This window comes from Elaeis guineensis, chromosome 4 (assembly GCF_000442705.2).
Source record: "Elaeis guineensis isolate ETL-2024a chromosome 4, EG11, whole genome shotgun sequence".
Taxonomy (NCBI): domain Eukaryota; kingdom Viridiplantae; phylum Streptophyta; class Magnoliopsida; order Arecales; family Arecaceae; genus Elaeis; species Elaeis guineensis.
In genome coordinates this window covers 68,611,388-68,628,501 of record NC_025996.2, presented here as the reverse complement: position 1 = coordinate 68,628,501, position 17,114 = coordinate 68,611,388, and the positions used below count along the sequence as shown (strand labels likewise).

Sequence of the window (17,114 nt, the reverse complement as noted above, 5' to 3'; positions counted from 1 at the left end):
TCATTCTAATTGTCTAAATCAGAAGAGTTCTGATCTATCGAAAGGAGTTTCGATGATGTCGATGATGAGATCACGACATGTCTCATTATCATACAGAATTGAACCTAACTGGGTCACACTAACAAGGGTTAGGATCTGGATGTCATCAATTGGGCTAGCCCAATTGATTTGGATTAGATCCAATTAGGTTCAAGGAAATCGTGCTAGCACACGATTGAGCCTAACATTCTCCTCGTATAATCTTTTCTATCTCGACTGAACCAAATGTGATTTGAGTCACCCAGAAAATCTTGAGAAAGTTTCTCTCAGTCTAAATAAAATTTGTCTAGCTCAGAAAAGGCTTGTCTTAATTCATGAGATGAATTTAAGACAAGCACCTGCTAATTCCTGTCATCTGTCAATTTTATTTTAGGACATCAGTCAAAAGTTGATATATGGGTCTTAAATTGAAGGCCACTTAGCAAGAACTCATTGGAGGATTTTTGTGGAGTGTCCACATGCCAAACCACATTAAATTGGGTGCCATAATCAGATTATAGCGTGAGCCCAATTAGATTAAGTGGGCGCCCTAAGTGGATAAGGATGGAGAGTCTTGATCAACATGGACTAGTTGGCACCAACCTTTCTTTGTGCTTATCCAAAGTTGGTGCCAACTCATGGAGAGAGGCTTGGCTTTCTTATTTGATGTGATCAGATGACATCAAGCAATCAATCAAAATTTTTTCAGATTTATTAAAATTTTCTGATTGGTCGAATGATGTGGCACTGCGCAGCGCAACAGGGTCTATATAAACCCTGTCTGCGCCTAGGGTTTAAAAGGAGATTGTGCCAAACCCAAAAAGTTGCCGCCCCCTCTTCTCTTCTCCATGTCCCATCTGTTGCTCTCCCTCCCCTCTTCACGTCCAAGGAGTTGGACGTCCATCTGGCAAAGGTCTAAGGCGTGGTGACGCCTTGAACAGGAAGGCTGCAGGATTTCTTTGACAGGCTGCTGCTCCAACTTCAGAAAGAGTTTTGAAGTATTTTAAAATCAGATTGAGATCTGATTTTGGGGCGTAGATTCATGAGGAGAAGACGATCCAAGTCCTGCCCGAGTGGATACTGGTAGAGGCCAGGCAATTGCGTGGCTAAATCAGAACCTCAGGCTTGCTGCGATCATCTATAGGGTAATCAGATTACCCTTGAGGTATTACTTGTTTCCTCATCCCTTTTAGATTTATTTTAAACTTAATATCAGATATGAAGATTAGATCTAGATATTTAGATTTGAAATAAATATAGGATAATTTTTTTTTAAAAATTATTCCGTCTCAGATTTAGTGAAATCTGGTAGATCCTATCGAGGAAAAGCGGTTTCCCCCTTTCATTTATTTCGTGTGCCAACTTTATATTCATTGACGAAGCCATGTTTCATGTGGATGCCAGCTCCGGATGTCAAACTTTCTATAGAAATTTGTTCATAACTATCTGAGAGCCTTCAAAATCTTTACATCTTTTTTTTAAAATATACATATACATGGTAAAAAAATCATAAAATTTATACTTCATAACTATACTATTTTTATAAAACATATTCATAAAATTAATGTTCATAATAAAATATACTTTTTCATATCACATATGTTGATCCTTATTTTATCAAAAATATGATTTCATCAACAATAATTTTTTGGATAGAAAATATGATTATTTAAAAATATATAAGGAGCATAAGATCTACTTATCTCGATCATCCTAGATCTTTAGTCTTTCTTAAATGAATCAGATAATTTTATTTAAAATATTAAAATATAATCAATTTCTTTCAATGAGCTCAATAAAATTAAATAAGAAAAAAGTTGTTGATCGGATGGTTGGTTCGATAGGGTGTCTAGACACCGAAATAATTCATGGCCTCTTAGTTGAGGATCCGATCTAAACAACTCTGATCAAGAAATCATGGAGCATGGATTGGATCAAGATCAAGATCGATCAACAAAGTTCATCAATAGTAGGATTCAAAGATGCTAGACAAGTCTAGCATGGGTTTGATTTATGGCACAAATATCAAAGCAGTTTTAGATCATCTTGTAGGAGTCAACATAGGTTCTTAGAAAAGGAAGACATGACTCGATAGGGGTCCATAGGTATTTTTAGAGAGAGAAAGTGGGTGAAGAGAGAAAAAATAGAGAGAGAAAATGAAGAAAGAATCATCATATTTCTCAAAAGAAGAATCTGTGATCAAAATCATCAGAGGTTATATCATAGTGACTCCATAGGGGTCAATGGTGATCAAACTCAATGAATTTCTGATAAGGATTGGGCTAAGGTCTGATAAACTGTATAGATTTCAAAGCGATTCTGGATCTCTTTGAAAAGATCATCTTAGATTTGTACCGGAGCCCATGGATTAGATGAGAGATAAATAGAGAGTAGAGAGAGACATAAAAGAGGATAGAGAGATAGGAGAGAAAAAATTCTCTTTCTTTCTTTCTTTTTTTCTTTTTTTTCTTTTCTTGCTCTTCTTTTCTTCTTTCTTTTCATGGCCGAACAGGGGAGGTAAAGGCAGTTCATGGTTCTTGACCGAAAAATTGGCAACGGTCGGCGGCGGTAGGCAGTAGTAGGCGGCGGACGGCGATGGGGCAGGGAACGGCCGGCGGCAAAGATTGCCGACAGGGAAAATATGGAAAAGATCCAAAAATAAGGGATCTAAGGGCTTTCTTTTTTTCATTTTTTTTGATTTTGGCCTTTGATCGTTCACTGACGATTGTGACTTCATCGAGAAGCATCGTAGGGAGGCCGAACAACCCAACCAAGTGTCCGGTGTCAGGTGACGGCAGCGTCGGTGGCCGGAGAAGGAAGAAATCAAAGTCGAAAAAATAGGAGATTCTTTTATAGTGGATTTTCGGCAAAACCGATAGCCTTCGGTGGTGCTTAAGGTCATGGAAAGATAAGAAAGAGAGAGAGAGTGAAGGATCGAGCCCTTACCTTGGCTCCAGCGGTGTTTTTAGCTTCAATTTCCGACGTGCATGGTGAAGGGAATTTGGCGAAAATTGGAAGGAAAAAAAAAAAAGAAAGAAGAAAGGAAAAAGGTTGGGCTCATCATGATTGGCTTTGGATGAGGGAGGAGAGGGTTTTATACTGTGGAGGGGAGGCCAAATTCTTTTCGGATTCGACTTCCTCTCCGATGAGTTCTCATGGAAGAAGACACTCAACGGGAGTCTTTAATATTTTTTTTCCTTTTTTTCTTTTGTTTTTTTTTTTGTTTTCAATTTTATGCCTCAAGATTTGTGCAAGGAGAATTTTAAGCCGGGTATCACAAAGTTGATACACCCTATTGATTCAGCAGGGTCCAAAAGTCTGTTGTCAGCCTCGAATATTGAACGCTCTCATTTGATAACAGTTCCCTCTTCCGAAACGATCAGCAGTTAACAGAGATTGCTTAAAGCACTCAGAACGTTTACATTATCTGAGTGCTGCAACCAACTCCCAGCAAGAAGGGTAGCTTCTTTAGCCCGTCACGATGCCATTTTTGCTTCAAAATCAAATATCCGATGATTACGTTCACTCCAAAGACACCAGCAACCGATGATAAACAAGCACTCCATAGCAGGAAAAACATGAGTAATAGAAATATGCTTTCTCCATTTTCCCCAAACCTCTGTCATGTTATCAGGAAACTGTGGCACACTAAATTTTCTCCAGAACACCTGCCAAAAAAGCTTGGAGTAGTTGCATAATAAAAACAAATGATCGGTTGACTCTTCCTCCTCACAGCATAGAGAACAAACCTCCGATACTGAAACACCTTTTTTAAGAAGATTTTTGGCTGTCAAAATTTTATCAGAGTAACATAGCCAAGCAAAAACCTTAGCTTTTTTCGGGACCGACAGCTTCCAAAAGAACTTACCGAGAGGAGATAGCACCCCTCCATGTTTAATTAAGAAACCTATAGCAAACGTTTACCGTAAAAGATCCTGAGCTATTCCATTTCCAAAACCAACCATCTAAATTTTGATTTGGGGAGCAGGAGAGAAGAGTCAAGATAAGAGCGTGACATTCTCTGATCGCTGGAGAGCTTAGTGGGTGCCGAAAAATATCAGGATCCGTCAAAATAAGATTGGGAACTCTTCCGATTTTTGAGAATAAATCTGCAACAGAAATATTTTTGTTCTTTGCCAACAAATGAAGGTTGAGGAATACCAACGAGAAGGGCTGATCCATGGACCAAGGGTCATCCCAAAAAGAAATAAGGTCTCCTTTCCCAAGCTTTGGTTGGAAGAGCTGCTTGAATAATTTAAGTGTGCCAAGGATACCTTTCCAAAAGGAGGAGGAAGATCTTCGTGAATAAGTTGTTGGGGTAGATGGTGGTTTTTTGGAGAAGTAAATAGCTCGAACCAACTTGCACCAAGGTTTGTGCTGCTCCCTAAAGAATTTCCACCACCACTTAAGAAGTAAGGCAGTGTTTAGAGCTGAAATATCAATCAAACCCAAGCCTCCTAGAGCTCGAGGTCTGCACATCAAACTCCAACTAACCAGGTGTTTCACCCGACTACTCCTCTGTTGACCATTCCAAACAAAATCCCGGCAAAGCTTGTTTATTCGTTGAATCACCATTACAGGGAGGTGGAAAACAGACATCCAATAAATTGGAATAGCCCGTACTACCGAGTTGCAAAGAACCATCCGTCCAGCTAGAGATAGGGTGTTACTCTTCCAACTTTGCATCCGCTTTGAAATCTTTTCAAGAATAAAGGACCAGTCACTGCACCTAGGAGTGGAATAATGAAGAGGCAAGCCAAGGTATTTGATAGGTAACTTTGAAACCTGACAACCAAGCATTTTGCCAAACATATTACCTAGAGAATTCGAGACCCCCAAGCCTACCAACTGAGATTTGACAAAGTTGATTTTTAGACCAGATGTCAGCTCAAAAGCATATAAGATGAACTTTAGAGTATTAATATTTCCTTTTTCTGCTTTGCAGAATAGCAATGTATCGTCCACAAAATGCAAACTATGAAAGTGGCCGGTTATGTTGCAAGGGCCAATACCATCCAGCAGCCCCTTTGAATCGGCTGTCTTCAAGATCCTGGTTAGAGTATCAGCCACCAAGATAAAAAGTTATTATGGGACCATCCTTTTAAAGTTATTATGCTTCAATTATGGGACCATCCTTCTCAATGATGGTGTTTAGCACTCTAATGTAGATTTAACCTTGATCCATGTATATACAGAATTAATTTTTATTTCCAAAGTTGAGAAAGCTTGAAATAAAAAACCTATCTTTTTTTAATTATAAAAATGTTCATTTTAGCAACATGGGACAAATCTAATATATCTAATATATATGTATACTAAAATGAAGGCTTTGTACCGGTAAACCATCCTTGTGCCATCTGTATGCTTTTGCAGCATAAGTAATTATTTTTAAAAAAATTAAATACTTATAATCATGATGGTTTTTCATAAAATTATCATGGCAGTTTGGTTTTTTTTTTTGTTTGTTAATATCATTATTAGTTTTATATAGAAGAATATAGAATAAAAAAGAAAGTAACATCAGCTTAAATACTATTCCATTAATGTTAAAGTCATAAACAGCATAAATATTTTTTTTGCTATAGCCAATTATTAGTTAGAGCTTTCTAGGAAAGAAAGTGGACTAAATCTCTACATCTACCACATATATAGCATTTAATTGTATATAAAAATTTTTGTAGATGGAGAAAAGTTTAAGGGAGCACATATATACGTGCCTTTGATAAACTATTAGTATTTACTGCTACTTATTAGGATTAAATATTATTATCTTTTTTCTTTTAAAACCAGCATTAATAGGTTAGAAATTATGATAAGGCTATGGATAAACATATTATGGTATTTTATAACAATAATTAAGATTAATGCAGTAATATGGTGAACATCATGTTACATTACCGATTTCATTTTCATGTTCATGAAATAATAATAATAATTTTTTAAAAAAAATTAGAGAAATTTTATATGAAGAATTTGTGCACATATGGTGACTAAGCAAATAAATCGACTATCATAGATATACTTTTTAAGAAAAATAAATAAATAAAAGTAAGAATAGATAGATATGGATCTGAATAAGTCCAATACAAATTAGTTGAGTTTGAATATTTCTCCAACTTTTCAATAATTGTTAAATGAGTATTCTAGAAGCCAATTATTGACTGACACATTTTATAATTTCAAGATTTAACTTTGTACTTATAATATTTTTATTATTAATAAAGAATATTTTATTTTCAATCATATTTATGTGTCCATGATTTATCTTAGAAATTAACAAATATGATTTTTATATATTTTCAAGGTGTTGAGAATTTAAGACATACATTAATTAGTGGTTAGTTCCTAAATGCTTCCGATCAAAAGATCGTCATGGAGGACAGTGATCAATCTATTTAAAAATCGATGCACAGATCATCTCTCTTCTTGGCAGATGAGTCTCGAATCTGCAGTGTAGAGACACTGGGGTGAGAGTACAGGTGATTATTAGAGAATAACTTATACTAAGCGTGACCAACACGAAAAACTACTTAGATATCTATTCACTTATCAGTGATTGTCTCAATACTGTAGTAGTATGAGTGGTCCTTTGACCTGGGTATCATCAGCTATTCGCAGCAAGGCTACTGAGTTTGACTGCACGTTCCCTTGATCCCTAGTCATTTGAGTCCTTGCTATGTATGTTGGCTTCAGTAGGTTCAGATTCACTGTTATGAGTAGGATTCACCTAAATAGAATCTATCAACCTTGATAGAAAAAGAGAAGTCCTTTGCAATTTGCGAGACTGAATTCAGAAAGTCTTTGGCCAAAGCAAGTGTGAATACTGAAAAGGAGTTTTCATGGAATTCACAAAGTCGAGCCTCTAGCATATGACTGACGATGGGGTCTGACAAGTTCTCTATGACCTCCATCAAGTGAGACTCATGATAGAAGGGCTAAATCATACGACAATTGTACCTAGAAATTCAAACTTTCATTCTACTGAATTGTCACTACATACTACTAGGTGTCACTGGTGGATTGTGAGACTCATTAGACGTCGTCTTGATGATCGATAATCTTCAAAGGGTAGAGTTAGAATTGTTTCAATCTATTAAAAAGAGTTTCAATGATATTGTGATAGAGATCACAATATATCTCACTATCAGATAGAATGAAATCTATGGGGCCACACATTAAGGAATTTAATCTTGAATTATCCAATTGGACTTATAAAGTTCTAATTGAATTAAGATTTATTGAAATCCTATTAGGTTTAAGAGAACCATGCTAGCACATGGTTAAATCCAATTCTTCTCTAGACTTAGATTCCTTATTAGATAAGGATTGGATCAAGTCTATCGCTTTGAACCTTAAGCAGATCCATTTTGATTTGGATTTACTGGGGCACCTATTTGAGGGCCCAAAAGGATTGAATCAAGTCAATGAGTTGGCAAACCAATCTCCTCATTTTCTTCTTTGTTATTTTCTTATGTGGCATGGAATTATTGGAAAGAAGAGAGGAGGCGCAAGCCTCCATTTTTGGAAATTCCAAGAGGTGCAGACCCTTACAGTGGGCATGAGAAAGAGAGACGGGCTCACCCCCTCTTTTGCCTTGGCGTGGAAGGAGAGAGAGGGGCTACGCCCTCTCTCTTATGTGCAAAAATCCTAGAGGGGCATCAACAGCTACTTGCCAAGCTTTGATGAGGGTGCCCGCTCAACTCATCTATTTAGATATGGGGTGCCCCATCTACTTGCCAAAAGAGATGAAGATCTTTCCAAATAGGTCTGATTTTAAAAAAAAAAAAATTAAAAAGATAAAAAAATTTTATGAGATAAGGACTAGTCTTTTTAGATTGATTGGAGATTGATTTGGAATCAAAAAAAGATCTATATAAGAGATGGTCTCCTAGGATTTTAAAATAAATTGAAGTGAGAAATCAGATCACCTCTCTCTCTCCATCTCCATGCCATCCCTTTTTCTTCCTCTATTTCCAATGCCTAAAGGTTAGGTGTCCTATCTTCCCACATGCCTGAGTTGAGGGTGATTTCTTCTACGGTAAGGAATAGGGAGAAAGGATGCAATTCAAGCATTGAGATCGCAATTACAGATCAAGAGTTGATCAAAGGTTCAAAAAGCTGAGATTCATCTTGGAGAAAATAGATCTATAATGAGAAGAAAGAATCAAGATTGATCCCGATGGATACCTATCGAGATCGGACATATGTGCGGCTCAGGAACCTTCAGATTTAAGATCATCGGTAAAAATATTTCAACCCGTGCAAGGTATTGAGATTTGATCTCAATTTTTATTTTAATTTTCTGATTATATGTATGTCTTTAATCCAGAGCTCGGGTAGATATAGATTAGATCAATTGCATGTGGGGTTAAAAGGTTTAACCTAAATCATTTCCGCTGCTACTTTAAAAAGATTTTGAAATTTGTGCATACAACCCTACCCGATATTCTAACAACAATAATATATAAAAATATTAAAAATATTTCTAAATTAGAAATAATACCTATTGTTTACAAAAAAAAATGAAGATCCAGAAAGAAAACAAGGCCAGAGAACCCCAAAATAGCTTATAAATAGCTTCTAATCTATACTATGCACAAAATATATTTTTTTATTATTTTCATTATTTTTAAAATATATATAAAATAGATATTAATAAATTAATAAAATAAAATATTTTTAAAAAAAAAATCACATCCTGCTCGTGGCACAGGATTATAAGCTAGTTAACTAAATACTTTTGAACCTAAGAAAACTTAAGCATCGACAGGACGACACCCATTTTAAATTGAAAAAATTTTGAAAACTAAACCAACCTAGGATCAGTCAACTCTGATGCTAAACCCAAATCAATTTCGTTACTGTTATCCCACACCATGTATATCCAACAGATCTTTTGTTGCATCATCTGAACTAAATCCAAACCCAAGATACAAAGATATTGTCACAAAAACAAAGGTCCAATAACCTGGAGCTTGGAGTTTGAGTTGCTTTCCTAGCCATCTTTCTTTCTTTTTTTTCTTCTAATTGAAGAATCACTTTCCACGTTCCAACGGAATTTTAAACCAGAGATAAATCTTTATCATCCCAACACCAATACGACCCAAATCATAACATGTTAGGATTTGACGCCTCGAGATTCAGCCTACATTGAGCCCACAGAGAGGTTCACGGCGAAAAACGGAGTCCAACGAGATCAAGATTACCTGAAACGGAGCTCGGATGAAGGAGATACGAGCTTTTGAAGTCGGCACGAGACTCGAAGCGGTGGAGGACCGCCGGCGGTCGGTGGTGGGCAGCAGCGGCGTGGCCGCAGGCGGCGGCGCACGGGACGCGCGACCCAGGCGCGCGAGCGGGCGGCCCAGCCCTGCGCGGGCCCGCGTGCAGGTGCGGCCCAGGCCCTCGCGCGCGGGCCGGCCCAGGCCCAGGCGGCCTGCCTGGCCCTGTTCTCCGGTCCACCATGGACCAGGCGGTCCACTGCTGGGCCTGTGGACCGCGTGGGCATTTTCCACGCATTTCTCGCGGTCCACGGCACTATTCCGTGGATCGGAGCGCGATCGAACGGCGTGGGTGGCTCCCGATCTTGATCCGACGTTCCAGAGGTTATTTAGGTTGATTAAGGAGTCCTAATCATGGTCTAAGTCGTGATTAAGGCCTATAAAAGGCCCTGTACACAGAGAACAGAGGTAGTGGTTCGATTTTTCGTGCCGTACGAGCCATACGGAACTCGAGAGAAGAGAGAGGTGGAAGCACTGAGAGACAAGGAGCAGGAGGCTTCTAGACAGCGGTCGCCAGGCACTTCAGGGGTTCAGGGGGTCTTCCAAGAGAGAGAGAGAGCTTTTGTGAGGGGAACTTCTAGTGAGAGAGAATTGGGTGTACAAGGGTTGAGGGTGAGGTCTCCTCTTGTAAAATTTTCTTTTTCATAGTGAAGTTTGCATGCCCCGTGGAGGCAAGCCCTTTTGTGGCTGATCCATGTATTTTGATTATTTTTCTTTTTGTTTTATTTCTTCTTTCTTCCTACTGTATCGCATGGTACTGAAAAGGTCTTGGAAGGTGGTGTCCAGGCCAGACATCCACCCAACAAGTGGTATCAGAGCAAGGCGGTACAAGGACGCAGATTGCAGTGGTAGTGAGCAAGACTGAAGATGGAAAAGACAGGAACAATCAAGATGGAGATCAACAAGTTTGATGGTAAGAGCAATTTCTCTTTGTGGCAGGCAAGGGTGAAGGACGTGCTCATCCAACAGGGGTTGATCGATGCTCTTTTGTGCGATGAGAAGCCGACCACCATGGAGGTGCGGAATTGGAAATGGCTACAGATGCAAGCGGTGAGTACCATCCGCATGTACCTGGCGGATGAGGTGGTGATCCATGTGCTGAGCGAGACTTCCCCAAAGGTGCTGTGGTCGAAGCTCGAGAAGTTGTACATGGCGAAGTCTCTCACCAACACACTTTTTCTCTGGAGGCAGTTCTACCAACTGCGGATGACTGAGGGACAGAGCGTATAAGAGCATCTAAGCCACTTCTAGAAGATCCTCACCGACCTCCTCAGCGTTGGTGAGAATGTTGAGGAGAAGACCAGGGCGCTGGTTTTGCTAGCGTCGCTTCCCCCTTCGTACGAGTCCTTGGTGACTGCTCTTCTAGTGGGGAAGAGCACTATCAAGATGGATGAAGTCACCGCGGCGATACTCCAGAATGAGGTTCTCAGGAGGGAGAACCCAGCTTCGAGCTCAGGTGGCGGTAGCTCAGCTTTGGTGGCTTCTGGAGGAGCAGGAGGCGGTAGACGGAGCGACAGGAGATCGCAACGAGGGCGGTCTAAGTCCAGAAGGGACTTGAGCAAAACCAGGTGTTACCGGTGTGAGGAGTTAGGGCATCTAGCCAGAGATTGCCCTCAACTCAAAAATCAGACAGTGGCTGCTGTAGCGGCGGCCGGCAGTGATTCAGATGGAGATATCCTGGAGATATCTGACGAGGTATCTACTTCTTCCCAGCAGTGGATATTAGATTCTGCATGCCCCTATCTTGTATGTTGCAGAAATGAGCAGCTTGACTCCCTGGAGAACAGTGAGGGCACTGTATATCTGCCAGATGGATAAAGCTGTGCGATCAGAGGTATTGGGACGGTCAACTGGAGGACACATGACGGTGCAGTGAGGAGATTGGGGGAGGTCCGATACATACCCGATTTCAGACGGAATCTTATCTCACTTAGCAGACTGGATTTAAGAGGCTATAGGATGGTAGCTGGTGGAGGAATCCTGAGGGTGTTACACAGTGATAGGATTGTGCTGGAGGGAAAGAAGGAGAGCAGAGGACATTATTACCTGGCAGGGAGTCCAGTGCGAGGTGGAGCTTCGGGAGCCAAGCGGAGCCCAGAGCGAGGTGGAGCTCCAGGAGGTGGATCGGACACGAGACAGGAGACTCGGAAGGATGAGAGGCGACGTCGCAAGGTAAGATTCCTATTGCCGCAGGATGATGCCCTGAGTAGGTCTCAGGTCAAGAGAAGCACAGCATACGATGGAGATGGGATCGAGCAGTCTGGCTCGACTCCCATGTTTGCCCATCCATGATCAGCAGGCGATTGTCCCAGGGCATGGGGGCGAGAAGATCCAGAAGCTCTCGGAGTTTGGAGGAGGTCGAATATCGAGTCGAGGTGGAAATTGTTAGGATTTGATGCTTTGAGATTCAGCCCACATTGAGCCCACAACAAGGTTCGCGGTGAAAAATAGAGTCCAACGAGATCAAGATCATCCGAAACGGAGCTCGGATGAAAGAGATACGAGCTTTTGAAGTCGGCACGAGACTCGAGGTGGCAGAGGACCGCCGGTGGCCGGCGGCAGGTAGCAGCGGTGCGGCCGCAGGCGGCGGCGCGCGGGACGCGCGACCTAGGCGTGCGGGACGCATGACCCAAGCAGGCGGGCGGCCCAGCCGGGTGCGTGGCCCAGGCGGGCGTGCAGCCCAGCCCCGCGTGGGCGCGTGCACAGGCGCTGCCCAGGCCCGCACGTGCGGGCTGGCCCAGGCCCAGGCGGCCTGCCTGGCCCTGTTCTCCGGTCCACCGTGGACCGGGCGGTCCACAGCTGGGCCTGTGGACCGCGTGGGCGTTTCCCACGCATTTCTCGCGGTCCACGGCACTATTCCGTGGACCGGAGCGCGATCGAACGGCGTGGGTGGCTCCCGATCTTGATCCGACGGTCCAGAGGTTATTTGGGTTGATTAAGGAGTCCTAATCATTGTCTAAGTCGTGATTAAGGCCTATAAAAGGCCCTGTACACAGAGAACAGAGGTAGTGGTTCGATTTTTCACGCCGTACGAGCCGTACGGAACCCGAGAGAAGAGAGAGGCGGAAGCGCTGAGAGACAAGGAGCAGGAGGCTCCTGGACAGCGGTCGCCAGGCACTTCAGGGGTTCAAGGGGTCTTCCAAGAGAGAGAGAGAGCTTTTGTGAGGGGAACTTCTAGTGAGAGAGAATTAGGTGTACAAGGGTTGAGGGTGAGGTCTCCTCTTGTAAAATTTTTTTTTTCATAGTGAAGTTTGTATGCCCCATGGAGGCGAGCCCTTTTGTGGTTTCTTTTTGTTTTGTTTCTTCTTTCTTCCTGCTGCATCGCGTGGTACTGAAAAGGTCTTGGAAGGTGGTGTCCAGGCCAGACATCCACCCAACATAACAAAACTTATCTAATTCGTCCTATAAATATGGCATCCCAGGTTGCCTTAGACTCTCGCCGGACGTGGTATTCCCTGTGGTGAGAAGAGAGGAAGGAGAAGGATGGAGTGCTCCAAGAGAAGCTGGTTGTCAGCTCTAGTGCTGGTTTCTCTTTGCTGCCTTGCAAACACCACGGACATCTCCCATGATGGACGAGCAATAAAGATCAATGGCGAACGCCGGATCATCATCTCTGGTGCAATTCACTATCCACGCAGCACGCCTGAGGTAACTTAGATGCTTATAACTCTTTTGAAACATAATAGATCATTTTTTTGAGAGTATTAGAGATTATTTTGTTTCATGCAAGCATTCGTTTCTGCTTCAAGTATGTGGCAAAAGTTTAGATAACTATTTGATTTTTTGCATCTTGTGTAGATGTGGCCTGACTTGCTCCGAAAAGCAAAAGAAGGTGGCCTTGATACTATTGAGAGTTATATTTTTTGGAATGGCCATGAGCCTCGGCGCCGCGAGGTTGTAATCTTCTATTGGATGATTTATTTTATGAATATAGATACATATTATGTATATAGATACATATATATTCTAACATCAGGATGCTTTTCTTCCGTTTTCAGTATTATTTTGAAGGCAATTATGATGTGATTAGATTCTTTAAGGAAATTCAAAATGCTGGATTATATGCAATATTACGGATCGGCCCTTATGTTTGTGCTGAATGGGACTATGGGTAATTCATAATTTAATATTGGTGTGTGTGTGTGTGTGTGTGTGTGTGTGGGAAAAATAGTATATAAGTTTATATGCATCATTGTTCTTAACTTTGCACGAATCTGTGGCTTGAATGCTTTCAGAGGAGTTCCTGCTTGGTTACGCAAAATCCCAGGGATGGAATTTAGGACCAACAACCAGCAATGGAAGGTGAATCTTTTAAATTATTATCTTAAAATCATTGCTTAATCAGTTTTATTATCAACTTGTCTTTTTGTTTACTTTTTTTTTTTAATCATATTTTATAGGATGAAATGGCAAATTTCACTACTTTAATAGTAGATATGATCAAAAAAGAAAGGTTATTCGCACCACAAGGAGGACCCATCATCCTAGCTCAGGTATTTCCTATTTCTTTTTCTTTTAATATCAAGACCACAAGAATATGTTTAATCACCTATGATGCTGAAATTTCTTTTATATAATACAATTGCCATAGATTGAGAATGAGTATGAATTCGTTATGGGAACTGGTGATGCTGGAAAAGAATACATTAAATGGTGCGCAAAGTTTGCAGAATCTCTCAATGTTGGTTTACCATGGATCATGTGTCAGCAATCAGATGCTCCCCAACCAATGGTATATAATCCTGAGCTTTTCCTCTTAATGTCTGTCAGATAACCAATTTGGTTGTATTCTAATGAAGCTAATTTTCATTTCCTTTTAACTAGATCAACACTTGCAATGGTTACTATTGCGATAATTTTACACCCAATAACCCAAACAGTCCAAAATTCTGGACAGAAAATTGGCTTGGCTGGTAATGCCTCTTGTTCCTTCATTCTTCTCCAAAGTCGGACATGAAAGTAACTGCATCCATCTAGTTTTCATAATGTTAATACATCAAGTTAATGGATTTAGGTTCAAAGCTTGGGGCAATCCAGACCGCCATAGGCCTGCTGAAGACTTAGCTTTTGCAGTGGCTCGTTTCTACCAATCCAAAGGAACGCTTCAGAACTATTACATGGTTTGTTTGCCTCAAATCTATGCCTTTAAGAGGCAAATTTGTTGCATATATGTTTCCCCAAATGTACCTGACACATTATTATTTTTTACCAGTATCATGGAGGAACCAACTTCGGTCGCACACCAGGGGGTCCATATATCACAACCAGCTATGATTATGATGCTCCACTTGATGAATATGGTATCAGAATCATGTTAATTGAATATCTCATTGCTCTTACACAAAATTATCCATGCATATATTACTTAAACTATAGATCTTTCATCAGATAAAAATAACTTAAGAAAGTTTATTTATGATACTTCTGTAGGAAATATCAAGCAACCCAAATGGGGGCATTTGAAAGAGCTCCATGCTGCCCTAAAATTGATGGAGAAGTCTCTCACTTATGGAGAAGTGAATAACACAGACTTCGGCAATGGTGCAGCGGTATGATATCTTCAGTAATTCCTTATACTTTTCCCTTGGTATAAGTTTCATAAGGCTACATCATTACTTCATGGAATTTTTGCTTGTAGGCAACTAAATTCTCATACAATGCGACTGTATCTGGCTGCTTCTTAAGTAACACAAACCAATATTTCGATGCTACTTTGGAATATCAAGGAACCAAATATTTCTTACCTGCTTGGTCTGTCAGTATTCTACCAGATTGTAAGCAAGAAGTGTACAACACTGCCAGGGTATTACTTTATTTGCTTTGCATATCTGTGAAACTTCCAATTTTGTCACTTGTAACACTTCAAGCTAATGCTACCTTTTCCCTTCATTGCTATATAGGTTACAACCCAGACTTCTATCATGGTAAAGAAGCCCAACAAGGCTGATGATGAGGCTTCTGATCTAAAGTGGTCATGGAGGCCGGAGACCTTGGGATCCTCCGTCAGAGGTCTCGGGGGTAACTTCACAGAGAATAAGCTCTTAGAACAGATCACCACCGCTGTCGATGAGAGTGACTACTTGTGGTACATGACAAGGTAGGTACTTAATAATTTTGTATCACATTTGTTCTTAGGGAAGAAGAAGCCAATTTTGACCAACTACATTGATGCAGTGTGGATATTACTCACAAGCAAGAAATGACACTTCGTGTAAGCACAACCGGCCATGTCCTCCATGCTTTTGTAAATGGGCAGCTTGTAGGTAATGTCAAGTTGCATGTCTCTGTTACCATTGTTTCATGGAGATATAGCCTTAGGAGCAGAAAGTAATCAGGATGGATTCATTTAAATGTCTTACAATGTTATCAGATAATATTATTAATCTTCTTCAAGTTATCTTGTTTGATAGGATCGCAGTATGGTCCAAATGGAAATTTGGCATTTGTATTCGAGCGGACAGCAAAGTTTAAAGCTGGAAAGAATCATATTTCTCTGCTTAGTGTAACTGTTGGACTACAGGTTAATTTCCTTTCTGAACTCTATAATCAATATTTACATTTTGTTCTTTAGTAAAATGCATTTCTTAAGTATCTGACTTTTTATAATTATTCTTTAACTGCTAACAGCATATTGGTGTACATTATGAGCTAGATCCAGCTGGAATTGTTGGTGGACCTGTTCAATTGATTGGTGGAAACATCACAATAGATCTATCAACTAATGCATGGTCTTACAAAGTAAAAATTTTGCACCATTGAGTTCACTATTTTTGTTGTTTCAGTACATTTTGATCTATGTAATCATTGTTTGTGTTTCTCAGATTGGCCTGGATGGTGAGAAAACTAAAGTCTACCTTGACAACCCCGACCGTAAATGGTATTCCGGCATGATACCTACTCAGAGACCCTTCACTTGGTATAAGGTACTCCCTTTTCTTCTTGACTTGTGATTTTGATGTAATATAGAAGTTTCCTCTATATGGAAAGAAGGCTAACATGATGATGATGATGATGATTTCTAATAATAAATTATGATAAAATGTGAAGGAAGCAATACAAACATCAGTAATTAACAGACAAAATTAAATAAGATAACAAGAAATATTTGATCACTTTTGTTTTTTTTTTTTTTCCTCTCTCCCTCTCTTTATAAAGACCACGTTCGAAACTCCCCTCGGCTTGGATCCTGTGGTTGTCGACTTGCTCGGCATGGGGAAAGGAGCAGCTTGGGTTAATGGCAATAGCATTGGACGTTTCTGGCCAAATTACACTGCTTCGGCTGATGGCTGCAATGGATGTGATTATGAAGGAGAATACAAAGCAGAAGAAAAGTGTCAAACTGGTTGTGGAGAGCCATCTCAAAGATGGTACTAACTTCTTCTATCACTTATACCCGTCAAATACTAACAACAAGATCATTTGTTAAAGACCTTTTCTGTACATAATTTTATTGTAGGTATCATGTTCCACGTTCATTCCTGAAGCCTGGAGAGCCAAACACATTGGTCTTATTTGAGGAAGCTGGTGGTGATCCGGCACAAGTAGATTTCCAAACTGTGACTGTTGGCACCGCATGTTCAACTGCAGAACCAGGGAAGACATTAAACTTGTCATGCCAAGGTGGTCGCACAATCTCCAACATCGACTTTGCTAGCCTTGGTGATCCCAAAGGCACTTGTGGAAGCTACCAGAAAGGTGGTTGCGAGTCTGATGAGGTGTATTCTCTGATTTCAGAGGTAGTATGGAACTCCAAGTATAATGTTTTCTTGGCTTCCAACTTTATGTTTTTTATGCTTTTATTTTGTCTAAATTTAATGC

General features: G+C 40.5%; 2 protein-coding genes across 8 annotated transcripts in view; both read left to right on the top strand.

The window, feature by feature from the left end:
• The window catches only part of LOC109505115 (beta-galactosidase 1-like), a 117,920-nt gene that overhangs the window by 29,709 nt on the left and 71,097 nt on the right, over positions 1 to 17,114 (top strand). The window lies entirely within an intron of this gene.
• The window catches only part of LOC140857545 (beta-galactosidase 1-like), a 47,075-nt gene that overhangs the window by 29,690 nt on the left and 271 nt on the right, over positions 1 to 17,114 (top strand). For 3 of the 6 annotated variants that reach the window (XM_073256651.1, XM_073256652.1, XM_073256653.1), the window contains exons 2-19: positions 12,719 to 12,944; positions 13,095 to 13,190; positions 13,295 to 13,407; positions 13,532 to 13,598; positions 13,697 to 13,789; positions 13,888 to 14,028; positions 14,121 to 14,209; positions 14,311 to 14,416; positions 14,509 to 14,596; positions 14,727 to 14,845; positions 14,935 to 15,099; positions 15,197 to 15,393; positions 15,471 to 15,559; positions 15,707 to 15,816; positions 15,924 to 16,034; positions 16,118 to 16,219; positions 16,452 to 16,663; positions 16,753 to 17,032. In XM_073256651.1, coding sequence (XP_073112752.1) covers positions 12,780 to 12,944; positions 13,095 to 13,190; positions 13,295 to 13,407; positions 13,532 to 13,598; positions 13,697 to 13,789; positions 13,888 to 14,028; positions 14,121 to 14,209; positions 14,311 to 14,416; positions 14,509 to 14,596; positions 14,727 to 14,845; positions 14,935 to 15,099; positions 15,197 to 15,393; positions 15,471 to 15,559; positions 15,707 to 15,816; positions 15,924 to 16,034; positions 16,118 to 16,219; positions 16,452 to 16,663; positions 16,753 to 17,032 — 2,343 coding nt within the window. In that variant the 5' untranslated portion in view covers positions 12,719 to 12,779. The remainder of the gene's footprint in view (positions 1 to 12,718; positions 12,945 to 13,094; positions 13,191 to 13,294; positions 13,408 to 13,531; positions 13,599 to 13,696; positions 13,790 to 13,887; positions 14,029 to 14,120; positions 14,210 to 14,310; positions 14,417 to 14,508; positions 14,597 to 14,726; positions 14,846 to 14,934; positions 15,100 to 15,196; positions 15,394 to 15,470; positions 15,560 to 15,706; positions 15,817 to 15,923; positions 16,035 to 16,117; positions 16,220 to 16,451; positions 16,664 to 16,752; positions 17,033 to 17,114) is intronic. The other 3 variants (XM_073256654.1, XM_073256650.1, XM_073256655.1) reach the window with 2 other exon arrangements.